This window comes from Aphanomyces astaci, assembly GCF_000520075.1.
Source record: "Aphanomyces astaci strain APO3 unplaced genomic scaffold supercont1.109, whole genome shotgun sequence".
In the NCBI taxonomy this organism is placed as follows: domain Eukaryota; phylum Oomycota; class Saprolegniomycetes; order Saprolegniales; family Verrucalvaceae; genus Aphanomyces; species Aphanomyces astaci.
The window spans coordinates 69,787-84,563 of NW_009798372.1; the positions used below are offsets into that span (position 1 = coordinate 69,787).

The 14,777-nt window shown below is 45.4% G+C and overlaps 6 protein-coding genes and 1 pseudogene across 7 annotated transcripts; 5 read left to right on the forward strand and 2 right to left on the reverse strand.

Annotated features, from left to right (window-relative positions):
* Window positions 1-516: 516 nt before the first annotated feature.
* H257_17521 lies at window positions 517-589 on the forward strand (annotated as a pseudogene). The gene has a single exon. The product of its transcript is annotated as a tRNA-OTHER (tRNA).
* A 1,921-nt stretch (window positions 590-2,510) lies between these two features.
* Window positions 2,511-4,065, forward strand: H257_17522 (hypothetical protein; the record flags this gene model as incomplete). The annotated part of the gene is made up of 2 exons (XM_009846332.1): window positions 2,511-2,834; window positions 3,949-4,065. 2 exons carry the CDS (start codon window positions 2,511-2,513, stop codon window positions 4,063-4,065), a joined length of 441 nt encoding a protein of 146 aa, XP_009844634.1.
* A 1,468-nt stretch (window positions 4,066-5,533) lies between these two features.
* Window positions 5,534-5,859, forward strand: H257_17523 (hypothetical protein; the record flags this gene model as incomplete). Its single annotated transcript, XM_009846333.1, has 3 exons — window positions 5,534-5,581; window positions 5,641-5,733; window positions 5,776-5,859. The coding sequence occupies 3 exons, from the start codon at window positions 5,534-5,536 to the stop codon at window positions 5,857-5,859; spliced, it is 225 nt and encodes a 74-aa protein (XP_009844635.1).
* A 1,902-nt stretch (window positions 5,860-7,761) lies between these two features.
* On the forward strand, window positions 7,762-8,025 carry H257_17524 (hypothetical protein; the record flags this gene model as incomplete). Its single annotated transcript, XM_009846334.1, has 1 exon — window positions 7,762-8,025. One exon carries the CDS (start codon window positions 7,762-7,764, stop codon window positions 8,023-8,025), a length of 264 nt encoding a protein of 87 aa, XP_009844636.1.
* Window positions 8,026-8,909: 884 nt separating this feature from the next.
* H257_17525 (hypothetical protein) lies at window positions 8,910-9,596 on the forward strand (the record flags this gene model as incomplete). Its single annotated transcript, XM_009846335.1, has 2 exons — window positions 8,910-9,065; window positions 9,477-9,596. The coding sequence occupies 2 exons, from the start codon at window positions 8,910-8,912 to the stop codon at window positions 9,594-9,596; spliced, it is 276 nt and encodes a 91-aa protein (XP_009844637.1).
* Window positions 9,597-10,801, reverse strand: H257_17526 (hypothetical protein; the record flags this gene model as incomplete). The annotated part of the gene is made up of 3 exons (XM_009846336.1): window positions 9,597-9,863; window positions 10,458-10,678; window positions 10,750-10,801. 3 exons carry the CDS (start codon window positions 10,799-10,801, stop codon window positions 9,597-9,599), a joined length of 540 nt encoding a protein of 179 aa, XP_009844638.1.
* A 1,027-nt stretch (window positions 10,802-11,828) lies between these two features.
* Window positions 11,829-14,210, reverse strand: H257_17527 (hypothetical protein; the record flags this gene model as incomplete). The annotated part of the gene is made up of 3 exons (XM_009846337.1): window positions 11,829-12,358; window positions 13,073-13,349; window positions 13,836-14,210. 3 exons carry the CDS (start codon window positions 14,208-14,210, stop codon window positions 11,829-11,831), a joined length of 1,182 nt encoding a protein of 393 aa, XP_009844639.1.
* Between the last annotated feature and the right edge of the window lie 567 nt (window positions 14,211-14,777).

The window sequence follows — 14,777 nt, forward strand, 5'->3', positions numbered from 1 at the left end:
CCTTCTCGTCCCTGGTGTTCTCCCGACTCCAAGCCATGTGGACTTGAGACGTCGAGTTGTGGAGATGACGCCTGGCTACGTATATCGGATTGATCACGCAGAACTGGTTGGAATCATCGACGACTCCTACGACGAGATGAACAAGGAAAACGTCAAGGACCAGTGGATAGCAAGGGCGTTCGAAACATGTGGACAGCATCCAATGCGCACCATGTCGACTGCGTTTGATGATCATCTCAAGTCCTTGCAGGAGAACCATATTTACGCGAATATGCTGAGCTCTTTAGCTCAACTTAAGTGACGTAGATAAATAAAGATTTGCTTGGGTTAACTTAATGAGTCCATGAGCAAGTTGCTCATCGTTAATGCCTCGGAAGAATTTTGGAATGCCTGACATTTGTGTACTTCCACGTAAAAATAATAATATGAAAATTTTTGCGAAATGGTGGACTTGAACTCGGGACTTTCAGGTCACGAATCGGGCGCTCTACCACTTGAGCTACAAATAAAAAGGGAGTCGCATTAGCTCAGTTGGTAGAGCGTCAGTCTTTTAACCCAAAGATCCCCGGTTTGAATCCGGGCCCCGCCATTCTTTTCGACGAATTCAAAAACCGTCATGCGACACCTGAAAAGAAGGGATATCCGGGTGAAGAGGACCCGCGGTTCGGTTAAATAACCGGATCGTGAAAAACACTGTAAACACAACCAACACCCCCCCCCAAGTGAGCCCAATCAGCCGGATAACGCGAGAAGGCAATATTAAGTTAGGAATAATATCCGGTTAAAATTCTAATAAACCTCCATTGACAATGAGCTACAGGAGGCTGCGGGAACTGATCTACTTTGCTCCTACCATACATAGTTGCCATTTGTATATTAACATAAGCAAACTGACAATTTAGTTAAAAGAAGAATGCATTTCTGTGAATATAGCTAAATCCTGAAAATCTGAGCTACTGCTGCTTGGCCGTTGCTAATTTGTGCTTTGAACTCGAACACAAGCATTTCTTTGGGCACAACACCGTCCATCGCAACCGTAAACTGTGATTTGTGTGGAACGGAGGGTCGTGGCAAATCAATGACTTGAGTGCTGATTGGAGCGGCGCCAAAATTGCCCAGTTGCTCATCAATTGCCGCCGCGAAAGCGTTTGCCCTCGCCACATTTTGGTCGATGGTTGGTCAGCCAACTCTTTTTCAAAGTGGTCAAAAACGGATACCATAGCTGGGGGCCATTCGTAGGTGAGTACCAACGTTGATGGATCTTCGGATGTAATCTCAAGGGTCCCTGCTTTGACCCCCACATGAGAGTCAACGCAACACTGACAAACCACTCTTTTGTCTTGCTGTCTATGTATTGGACAGCAAGACATGTATTGGACAGCAAGATAAGATGGGTGTCTCAGTGATACGTTGTCTCTCATGGTGGTTCTTTCACTCGCCCCGAGCATAGAGCTTGCAGCACGTGCCTTTCCGAGTTGGGGAATGTCGACCTCGGTGTCGTCGGCAGTGACGGCACAGCGTGTGCTTCGGGCACGTTTCGTTGTGACACGGAGATCTATATAATTGAGAAGTTGTTAAAGAAGATCGAAGGGTATGGAAGGACTTACGGTTCGCCATTTTGGTGTTGCGAAGGTGTAGGCTGAATACTTGGTTGTTGAAGTGTTTGAATACTTCTGGGGCGAGTGCACGTGCTTCTTGTGGCTCAGTCCCTCCGTCGATCTTGCCTTGGTCGACTAGTCCTTGAAGTACTTTCTGTGCTTCACTGTCTCCTGTCCAGCGCGCGGACATATCCAGAATGCGCGCGTGAAGTCGAAATTCAAATATTTCCGGGCTTGTATCCGGATAAATAGGATCTTCTCCCCTTTTCATTTAATTCATGATGTTGAATAGTTTAAATGGCTTAACATTGATATGTTAGATTATATTTTTTTAACATTCAATTGTCATTAAAACTTTGCAATACAATTATAACATAGAAAGGTGGTCAACTTTAATCTATATTTGAGTTTTGACCAAGTAGCCCCGTTAAACTTGCTGTACTGGTGCCGTACCTGTGCCGATGAATTTAAGACTTTGTGGGCTTGATCGATAGCATTGCCACTACGTAATGACATGTCATTGTCGATACATAAGCTGTTACTGGTTGAGTCATTCTCTTGCAAAGTAGGTTATATTTCCAAAAAGTGGCATGTTTGAAGCCTTGCGACGTATGTCACAAGCTCCGAAATGCCTCACAACATATCAAGTTTAGTAGCCCGCACTAGTGTCTACATTATTCATATCAATTGTAGTGCCAGCAAGTAAACCGTTGCAGCGTTATTCGACGATAAAAACATGTACTTTCTGGGAAAGCTAACAAAGTTAGCTATAAATTATGACCAACTTCAAGTTATCATCATGTATTCAATACTAACATTTAAATATCGTTTTTAAATAATATCACATTTAAATGTTAAGAATAAAAATATGTAACGCTTCGACGGACAGTGCAACACCACACGTCACCAAAGATGGCCAAGATCGACGCTCTTGATGATGACATAGTGAAGACAGCCACAACAATCCTTCGTCGGCGACATGCATCCAACCTTACCCCCTATTGCAACCGACGATTTCGATCTCTGTTTGGCGTCGATCCCAACATTGTCACGCTGCTTTGGGTAGAAAAGCAGCACAACCTGGAGGAGACAGTTGTTGCCCATCTATTGTGGGCATTGATGTTCCTAAAGCTATACGCAACAGAAACAGTCCATGCAGCACTTGCGTGGGTTGACGAAAATACGTTCCGGAAGTGGGCATGGTCATGGATCGAACATTTAGCCCATTTGGAGACGGTATCACTCCAATGATTTAACTAACCTTATAAATGATTTATCTGCATTTGTAATTAATTTTTATAGATTGTTTGGCACAAACGATTCGCAAGGGCGAACGAGGGCGCTTCAATGTTTGTCAGTCTTGATGGGACTGACTTCCGAATCCACGAGCCTAAACCGTTTGACCGTATGTGGTATTCTCACAAATTCCACGGCCCAGGGCGGCGATACGAAATTGGGCTTTGTATTCTACTAGTCAAATAGTATGGATCAACGGCGGTGTTCCTTGTGGCAGCTGGCCAGATCTGACCTTGGCTCGAAGTGCATTCGTTCCTGCTCTTGCAGTGAACGAGAGTGTGTTAGCCGATCGAGGTTATTCGGGCGAAGCGTGTTTTGTCACCCCAAACACTCTAGTGCAGACAAGTCGACGTCAAAAAGCTATAATGTCGCGCCATGAAACGGTGAATGCTCGGTTGAAACAATTTGGCGCACTGCGACAAATATTTCGACATGAGTTACACCTTCACCCTCTATGTGTCTACGCCGTGGCCAACATCGTTCAAGTGACAATTGAGAATGGTTCACCGCTATTCTCGATTAACTAATAGTTAACTGGAATAACCATAGTATTGCAATTGACCATTTGACATATACATCACGAAAAGTGCAAGGTATGTAAATTTTAACCGTTTCCCGCAGCCTCCAGATGCCTTCCTTGTGAACTTCGTGGAAATCTTTCTTAATATGTGACTTCTTGAATTTTGTATCGACATACAAAATATGTTATTGAAAACCATACAGTGTATGGTATGATGCCATATGTCCTCGCATATGTTTTCGGACATTAGAGCATTGTTATAGTATACTTTAATGAAGTTTAAATTAAGCCTAATATTTCCCCCCTCCCCTTAACCCTACCCCGTAGGGCCGACCCCCGGGTATAGCTACTACGCATAGCCAAAAAACTCATTTGTATACTATACGAACATCAAATATAATCTCGGGCCGAATAACTGCTTTGGGATTTTTTGGCGGGTCTTTCTCGAGCTACCCTGAGCGAAAAAAGGCAGGGTAGTTATTGTTACCTATACGGTACATGGAACCCCCCTACCAGAGTGAGGAGGTTCGCTAGGCCGATCGATCCCGCGTGGGCTTCAGCCTTGCCACTCTGCATGTGTACTCGCCGCATCGCTGCGACCACACTGCGGCGGAACTCGGTAAAATGAGGTCCAGAAAACAGGGGGAGTAACAGATGGAAAAATATCCGGTTTTCCGGTTAACCGCCACACCCAATCAGTGAGGCTCAACATTGAATGGCAGCAGTAGGTCGTGACTCTTCAGTAATGCCTACTACGGCCACACATAATTGAATTACCTTCGTTATACCTACGCTAAGCCTTCTGTAACTCTGGTCCGGAATAATCCTGACACTTACTTTCAATTGGCGAAAATAGGTCAATTTTAGAGCTATGCGCAATCTGATTGGTTTTTCGAATTGAGGAAACCAAGGGCTTTGATTGGACTATAAATGCGCATTCAACAGAGTTGTGGTTCAAAATATATTTGGCACCGAAGTTTCATGTTTTCACGACCAGAGAATTATGATCTGTACGATGTTTATGACTACACTTCTGACGCCACACGCACCCTCCAGGTACCACAATACATCTTGGCTATGACCTAGTCATGTTTAGAGTCCTTTGCACCTTGTTAGGGTCGTCTAAAGTGGCGAAGCATGTCCAGCGAGGAGCGCCGGGCGATGGAGTGTGTGCGAATACCAAGTGAAAGTACAGGGAGGAGGGAGCTTGGTTCCGACAAAAGAGTCACGGGGCTATTGAACTGACCATCGCACAACAGTATCCGTGGTCTGGAATTAGTGCATATCAGCACGAGCGACAGTCGGTTCCTCGCCATCGGCGCCAAGTCCAATCCAACACTTGAAATGTATTAATGCTGAAGAGTTTACTTTTCAAAGGTATCATTTTAAACAGGTGTATACAAATTACTATTAGTTCGAAACTATCCGAATGGTCCGAGTTGGAATCTACTCAACGTATAAATTCTCAAGAGTCAATACAAACGTCAAGTTTAATTTTTCCGATAAAAAAATCAAGTGATCTTCAAGGACGATATGACAAATGTCAGCCTTTTTGTGGACCAGAGTAGTACCTGTAGCATATTGCTGACACCCCGAAACGGAGTACAGAAAAGCTATGTGCAAATATGCTACAGGTCTCTCATATTTCCACCCCGCAAAGTTGTAACAAATCATACAGGTCATATTTTAGTTGCTCGTAGCGCAACTCATCATTTTAGGAACAACCATGTCGAAGGGATCGAAGGGTCGTGGTAAAGGATGGTGCCCAGCGTCCGTGGCGTTGATGCTGGACCACGTCGAGATATTTTTGTCTACAGGACGAAATGCTTAGGTGCTTGGCCTTTCGCGATACGCGATGGGGACGCGTTGAAGCGCAAGTTCTCGTTGCTACGAAACCACCCCAAGCCCACTGGTCACCCCTCATGTCCAGTGGATATCGCGCGCGCAAAGCGTATCAGTCGTCAGATTGACGTGGAGGCACCAGTCCTTCGTACGGGTGGCGATGATAATGACACCCCATCAGTATCGATATGATTGTTATGTATATCCAACATATATTTGTGTAATAGTTTCGGAGCATGATGAAAATAAGCCAGCAGTGAACCAGCCAATCAGCGAGATGTTCCAGTGGAACCGACAAGGCCAAGCCGCACTGGCGTGGATGTCAGTGCGCTGAAGACCCTGAGCAGCGAATTTAAGCGAGATGATGACGGTGGGGGTTTGCAGTCATATGTAGTTAAGAAACGTCGCTCTATCGAGAAGTACATCGACGGCGCCGCTGATGCGGACAACAAGGCGTCATCGGATATGATGTCTGTTGTACTCATGATGGATGAGAAAGCTGCAGAACGCGATGAATAGCGTTTAGAGCGCGAGTACCAGTGGCGCATCAAGCAACAAAACCGCGATTACCACTGGCGCATCGTGAACAGCGTCGCGAAATGATCATGTTTTCTAAACGTTTTGGAGACAAAAGTAACAAATAGAGTTTTGGTTTACATCCCTTTTCGAGATGTAAAATTGCATATATTACATATAATAATGATCAAAATAGGCTCAATTCATCCTACTTAGTACAGCAGATTTTTTTAAATATTAGGACTTGTGCTCATGGAATTTAATGAAATTGGGAAACATTTTTTGCATTACTTCAAAACAGGGCGATTAATAGTACTTGTTTTTTTGAGAATCCCAAATAAGTGTACTTCCCACGCTGCATCCAAAGTGCATCCAAAAATAATAGAGACGAATGCGAGCCAAAAAAAAACCCTGGTAACCCACGTAACCCCGATGCTCCCGAATGTGATAGTCATACCTTTAATGTACCTTAGCCGTTGTTTTTGAACCCCCCCGAGAACCCACTCGACCCCGATGTCCCACATGTATAATTGTATCTGGATGCAGTTGGATGCGTTTGGATGCAATAAGTGGATGCAGTTTATCCCGTTTGTCCCAATATCATCTGTCTTGAACTCACTATTACCCTGTTTTGTCCCAGTGGATGCAGTCACGTGTAACTCCTAATTATGTTGAAAAACGCCTAAAAGTAACTCAAAAGTCTTATAGCATAATGCAAGCAAGTACCACGCCGTCCCAAATCACTGACACGTTTGATATTTGCCACATACGGGTTTTATGACCAATCATTGGATTTGTGTGAAATTTGTACCAATCAAAGAGCAGAATCTGGCTATAAGGTCATATAATTATATTGCCATTCTTCCAAAAACTGCGTGTGTATTCTTCGAATAAAATCAGCCGCTCAACCCAAAATGTTCACCGGACTTGAAGAATGTCTCAAATATATCGAAAACAAGAGACGTCTTCGGCTTTATAATTTAATACCCAGGAATACGTCAATGACACCTTGTCATACCCAAGTCATCTTCCGCGTGATTGGCTCTACTGTACTGGATTAGGGAATAGTTTTAATACAATTGATTGTTTTCTAACTTCACAACTAATGGAATGTCCAAACGTGTCAGTGCTTCGGGACGGAGTGGTATTTCATCTAGGATAAATAAGGACTTTTCCGACAGGATAAAATGCATCTTTCTTACATGGTTCAAACACCAAAAACGGTTTTGATTTGACTTATACCCGTATGGCGAACTCTATAGGAACCTTGTTTGCCCTTCAAAGGTTCGTATGGCAAATGCTACAAGAGTTGGCAGTAGACTTTAGCACTGCACCCATGCCCCATTCCGCAGCTTGTCGAAGCGAGGTGATACAATCACTCATCGCTTGTAGACCTAACCGACATTCCACTGGGTATCTATCTACATCACCATATGTGAGAGGTGTGACAATCTTTCCACAGCATCGTCCACTGACAGGAAACGCTGAGTCCGATGCCAGCTTCATTCCAACGCCAACTCTACCGTCGTCTCCTAGAATCTCCTGTAGACGGCGGCTAATTTCGCCGTCATTTCTCGACCCGGGATAATTGTGACGATCCCAAGTTAATATACCGTCAAGGCCAAAGCACAGGACGCCCGACACTACTAACAAATAATGCAGCCAACCTATGCACTCTTCCGGATAAGCCCCCGGTCACTAATTATATTAATTTTATTCAATTCCAAAAATTCATCCGGATAAGATATCCCTGCCTCGACCGCCAAACCACCTTCGACCACACACAAAAGAATGACAAGCAACCAAATCAACTCCAGTATTGGCCCCGATTTGGGCACGAGATACCACCGGATAACGTTTTGAATGTATACAAATGACTTGTTATCCCCCGCTATTGTCGAATTCACTAACCAGTCCGCACGTTCAGGTGCCACCATGGACGCTCAGTAAGTCCTGCACGACCTTCATGACTTCTCGTACAAAGAGGTCATGAAGGTGACGTGCGATGAACACGCCACCGTTGCGTGCTGTTTAAAAGTTGGACTGCTCAAGAACGTGATGCTCTGCCCAAAGTGCGACGGCGCCATGACCATGTCCGTCCCAACGAAGCGTTGGTTCTGCCGCCGGTCTTCTTGCGGCGATGTCCAGCGAAGCATCAAGGCGGACGCGTTCTTCGCCAAGTCAAAGTTACCATTGACGAAGACGGTCCGCCTGATGTTTGACTGCGCTCGCACAAGTCAGTGTCTGTGGTGACGAAAGAGCAAGAAGTGTCACCAACCTCGGCCGGCGACTGGTCTAACTTTTTCCGCGAGGTATCATGCGAAATGAAGGTACGTAGCTGAATTCATCTATTATCTATTCATTCATACTTTGTTTATTTTTCTGATATGTAATTACATCTATTCATTTATTCCCCGTGTTATGCAAGTGCATGTATGTATTTTGACCACATGTACTGTATATGCAGATTCTACTTTAGTCCATGTATTTATATATTCACCATGCATATGCATATACACGTATTTATTTCTTCGCCATGAATATATATATAAATGTATCTATATCTTCCCCATGAATATGCATATACATGTATTTCTTTATTCCACATGAATATTGATTTACATTTAACTACTACAGTATGCACGCATTCACCATGTCTATTTCTCTCATATATATATATATATATATATACATATGTATATACGTTTACCATGTACGAGTATATTTCTCGCATATTTATATATTTAAATATTCATATTTGATACATACAGTATTCATTTCATATATTCATATTTGAATAATTGTCATGTCGTATTCCACACTGAATTTTTACTGCATTGATCCATACACGTATATAGATAATAGTGTCGTTCTAGTTGATTGTATGTATTCAACCAAACATTAATGTTAATTATTTGTCTCAGATTGGCGGCGTTGGGTCGATCGTCGAAATCGACGAAACGTCGCTGACAAAAAAGTCCAAATACAACCGCAGCATTCAGCATCCAGACTGTTGGCTGTTTGGAGGTGTCGACCGCACGACGAAAAAGTGATTTGGGTTTTTGACATTCGACGACCGTACGAAGCCTACTTTGTACGACTTGATTTTGAAGTATATCAAACCAGGTACTAAACTCATGTCGGACAAGTTTGGTTCGTGCGTGTCGTCGAATGAACGCCACACCCTGGAGACTAACCCCGGCTGCGTGGCACGAATTCCACCTACGCTTGGGTCAACCACTCCGAAAACGTTGTCAACCCCATCAACGGTGCCCACGCACAGTCAATCGAAGGTGTGTGGGAGGTGAGGATCAAACAATACCTCAAGGCGATGCGCGGGTGCACGCAAGCACCTCCCTGGGTACTTAGACGAATTTTTGTGGCGTTTCTGGTGTTTTCCTCCGAAAGCTGACGGCAAAATGGTATTCAAGGGACTTGTCATTGCCATTCGTAAACAAAAAAAAGAGTACTTGAAGTAATCTAATAAATACTAGTACTTGATTTGGTTGCTTGTCATTCTTTTGTGTGTGGTCGAAGGTGGTTTGGCGGTCGAGGCAGGGATGTTTTATCCGGATGATTTTTTGGAATTGAAAAAAAATAGATATAATTAGTGACCAGGGGCTTATCTCGAAGTGCCCCAACCTATGCATCGTTAGTACAATCCAAATATTTCAACACATACCATTGTACTGGGCATTCCGCAGATCTCTGCTAGACGGCACTTGGACGCGAAAGTTTTTGCCGTCAACGAATGCAAACACCCCGACCACAAGCAGCTCGCGCTCTTGAGTTCTTCTGGACCAGAACAGTTGAGTCCTCTTTGACTACCACGCAATGCGCGTGTCATGCATCATGCCCAACGCCACGGAAAGGGCATCTTCGGCCCGGAGCAGAATCCTCGAAAACGTTGTGGACACAAGGCCAAAGAGTTCTTGAAGTGCCTTGGGCTCGAGCTGTTTCGGGGGAACCCCGAAACCCCGAAACCCCGGGCTCAATCGCGACAGTGTAGAAGTGGAGGACCATAGCAAGAACAGAGTGCTTCTTGGTGACACAAGGCGGGCTTCCACGGGCCGACAGACAATGTGGGTTCGCTTGAAGTACGACAGCAGGAATTCGAAAGCATCAGGGGGCAAGGATAAGGTTGCAATGAACGACTATTCTTCCTTGGCAGCGTACATGGTGTACCAGAGGGTGTCCTCCTGGTATTTCATGAGCGCTACGGAGCACAAAAAGTTGCATTACTTCAAGCGTGTGCGGATACGAAGGGCATAAACCTTGCAAGGTCTTCTTTGACGGCGGGTCCAATACGCTAACCGGTAATTGCTTTAAGAGGGTGCAACCAAAACCTCCCCAAATTATACAAAGGGGTCACAGGTCATTGGTCATACATACTTCAATAAATGCATACGATTGGTTAAAGGTACACTGGTTGCCAAGGCACGACAACCTGGGAGTTGCGCTCAACGCGGCAATGAGCGAAATGATCCGAAATGGTGTTTGCGGAGGTTTTCATTGTCCTCCAATGCTGCAGGACTGAGCATGGAAGACAACGATGATGATGATGAAGAATTGGATTCACAAACGTCCGGTATATGCAAGGTTATTACATGTGTATTGACATCTCTGTATAGCACCAAGCGATCTCAAGCGCCAAAAACATTTTGGATTATGCCTGTACGACGAACTCTAAAGTTGTACAAGCGGAAGATGTTGTCGAGTCTTGTTCGCCGTTTCAACGGGTTGTACGGCAAAGGTAACAACAGCTGTCGATACACCCGAAACCTCGAAACGCCCATACCCCACTCAGCGGCTTGACGAAGCGAAGTAATGCAATCGCTCATAGTCTGTAGACCCAGACGACATTCGACGGGGTATCTGTCGATGTCGCCTTCCATCAGCGGTGTCACTATCCTCCCCAAACAGCGCCCACATACTGGAAAAGGCAGAATTAGACGCCAGCTTCATTCCTACTCCAACCTGTTCCCATCGGCAAGAATTTCTTGGAGGCGGCGGCTCCAATCGCCGTCATTCCGTGAGCCGGGGCTGTTGTGCCGGCCCCAAATCAAAGTTCCGTCCAAACCGAAGCAAAGTAACGTAAGCAACCAATTTATGGTTACTTTTTCTTACAGCCTTGCTTCCATGGCCTATATCTCTGCTTCCAAGCATCGGATTTGGACCCCAAAAGCGTGTTTGAGAAGCGGAGATGCAAGTCTGTCGCCTGGGAACACATTCCGCATGTTTCATAAGGAAGGTAGCATTGTTAAACACAGTTTTCTATGCTACTTTGATCTAGAACTGGCAACCAATTTTTGGTGCACAATTTTATACTATTATTTGTATGCATGCCTGCATATATACTTTAGGTTTAGGGTATAATATGTCAGCAGTATTGTATTAAATTTCATCAGGTAATGTAATTCTGCAGTTCTTTGGACCGAAGGCACGATGTGACGGTTAGCCATGTTTGTATTTGAAGTTTGTATGCTTGCATCATAATTGTAGGATTGTTTTTGTCATACGTCCTAGCGGATGGTTCTTAGTTTTAAAGAGCGAAGCTCAGTTTTGAATTGGCTGGTAAGTGGCAATGAGTTCGTCGTTACCTTCCGCAAGGGAGGGGGCGCCCCAAGCTGAGCACTACGCGAGTCCTACGCCCTGGCTCCACCGGGACACCAATGCGGTTATAAACAGCTCCATACGGGGATCAAGGCCAGGGCAATGGGGTAAACGTGTGCTTGTGTCTCAGAAGTCCAAAGTTATTTTTGGACGGGGCGACCCAGGCTAAAATTCTTTTTCAGTGTTTTGCCAGCAAACGCACGTCGTACCAAAAAATGTCGAATTTCTTTTTTTACAATTGACAATGATTTTTATCCTCGTTCAGGCAGTGGGGTTGGCATTTTTTTTTACTTGGACATTTTTTCGACGACAAGATTACTAATGTTACGACCATCTTTTTGATAATACAACGGGAAACCATTAATTCACAGAAATTCTTTTATAGGGTCACTGATTTACCTCAAACATTGCTGAACACAAGTCTAACGTATGGTGTATTTGCATTACACGACTACTTCAGTAGCCTCGCAACTCATGACCGTTCCATTTGACAGAGGCGCCATTCCCAACTTCGCCGCAATACTGGCCCACTTCAATGCCAGCGGCGACAGCACGATGCCACCGCGTTTGTTCTTCCGCTTGGCCTTGAGGGCATTCTTGCGTTGGGCTGCCTCAAGGCGCTCCTTTTTTGTGGCGTCCATCTTGTGCAGCAGAGCCAAGGTAAGAAGTCTCCCCCCTACGTCGACTGTCTTGCGGGATGACCCCCTTGTTTTGGTTTCACGTGCAGGCAGACACAAAATCATGGCCCTAATGACTTGGCGGCGCACAATCCAGTCTGCATGGAGGTATGAACGTGGGACCCCGCAGTCCTTGAAGAGGCTGTACCGCTTGACCATTTGGTCATGCGACAGCGGACACAAGCCAGTTGTTCGAAAACCGCTGATGACGTTCGTCGGAACGATGTGGCTAGTCCACGCCCTCGACGCAATGCGCAGCGCAACCGTCTTGGAGATCGTGTACATGGAACCGGAATCTACATATGTCAGTTTGTTTAGATAATTTAATGACATAATTTTTACCGTCATTGATCATCTCTTCGAAAATTGCCTTGCGAATCGCTGTTTTGTATGGCCCAAAGACGGCAACATCCAAAGGTTGAAAAAGATGTGTTGCATTAGAAGGCAAGCAAAGCAGGATTATTTGAAGAGAGTTGCACAACTCAATAATTTCAGTAGAGTAATGAGATGCAAGTCCATCAAAGATCAATAACACTGGACGGGTCACAGTGAGAGTGCTGGAAAAATGTTTCAACCACTCGGAAAAAATATCCTCATTCATGAATCCTTTGGGTGAAGTAGACACAGTCGCATTTGGAATTGTGCACTGATTAGCCAAAGCTTTATCAATAGTTTCACCAGGAAAAAGGAAAAGAGGAGGAAAAATTGAACCTGAGGCACTCACACAAGCAACAATCGACAAATGAAAGTTTGGAGCCACCGTCTTGGTCCACACATTTTGCGATCCTTTGAGTGCAATTACCTTTTTGGACTTTTTTCGAGACGAAAATGCCGCCTCGTCCATGTTAAAATGCGATCGGGAGTTAGAGCATGGTCAGCAACGATAGTCTTCATGGATTCGAACAAACGATTGACTCCGTCCATGTCGACAAAGTTTCGAGCATGTGAGATGACTTGTGCGGAGCGTACTGTCAACTCTGGGTGGCGCTGTCGAAATCGCGTGTACCAACCGTCCGTCAGGGACTGTAATGGATCGAACTCGCGTGCCAACTTGTTTGCCTTGACGAGAATGTCATGGCGGTCAGGCGGATGTCCGTCTTGCTGCATCGCAACAATCCACTGCACCAAATCGCGTTCGCATTCCGCTGGTAGGACTGGCTTAGGACCACGACGTTGAGGTGCCTTGTTCGTGCCTGCCTTGGTTTGGCGCACAATCCTCATGAGTGTGTTGTAGGGGATCTTCGTGTACAGCGACACATGCTTGCCATTGGCGCCTCCTAGGATCCTCTGCACAGCATCAGCCAGTTCTTCAGGCGTGTATCGTAATCGCGGGCGACGCATGTCAATGCCGCCAAAACAATGACGAAAGGTCAGTGTGTATTAATTTAAGCAGGTTTTGCCGCCAAACTTTTGTGGACGTTGATTGGCTTATAGCAGAGCACCAAAAATTGGTTGAGTGACCATAAATTGGTTGTTTACGTTACACCTGAAATGTACACCGAATGCATCCACCCTAATCAATTAATTTCAGTTCTTGTAAGTCATCATAATAGAGAGGTTTTGCAAGTGTCCGTTCGCGTTCGCGTTCCACTTTTCTGCCAAAACCGGAAGTCGACCTGTCAAACCTCATATGGAACGCGAACGCGTACTCTTAAATCTGATTGCCAATCCGCTTAAAGTGCACATCTCACGGACTGGCAGTCCGGTCTGCTCCGTGATAACTTCATATGATTGGGAGTTCTTGGCCAATCAAGAACTGCACGACCCTCCAACCACACTTGACACGTCAGGTTTGAGTGGCGGGTGGTGCAGTTCCTGATTGGCAGTGATGGTGTGGAGCCGAGTTGGAAATGCCAGACGGCCGAGCAGAATGCACATCGCTTCGTCCCGGGAAGCACGGTAGCGTTGAGTAGTAATCACCACAGCCGGGAGACCAAGAAGATAGCCCAACTTCTTAATTCCCATGACGTCGAAGCGAAAGTCCAGCAGTGCGTTGGCATCGGACACAGCATTGAGATTGTACCGGATGTCTGGGATAACTGGGCGCTCAACGTAGCTTAACGCACAGAGCACTAAGAAACGACGTCGCTGTGTCGTTGTTTTTACGAAGGGGGCAAGCGAGGACAGCTCCGACTGCGTGAGCACCATCGCTGACAAAGTGATTTCCTGCCTTGAATGAATATCCGAATAATATTTACTTATACGGATATTTGTGAGACGCATTCGTGCAAAACAACATTGTTTGATATTCCGTTCAAACTGCATCTGACACAAAAAGCATGGTTCGGAGCAGAACGCGACCGCTACTGGACACTTGCAAAACCTCTCTAATATACCAGTACCATTGAACATTGTGCAATTTCTGGCGCATGGGTTTCGACATGATTAAAAATGAACCCCTATCCGGATGCGAAATGATCCGGAAATGGTGTGGTAGTCCTCCAATGCATATAGTATCCAGATTCGTGGAGCATACTGGTGGACATGGGCTATCAAGGGATCCAACACGAAGTGCGGTCCATGCAACCAAAGCGAAGACCTCAAGGCGGCCTTCTCACTGCACGAGAGCTTGAACGAAATGCCCGAGTGTCATCGGATCGAGTCCTGGTGGAGAACTACTTTGGACGCATATGCAGCCTTTGGAAGATCATGCGTGAGACGTACAAGTGGAACGAATCTCGTTTTGACCGAATTTCAAGGTTGTGCTGTGCGTTA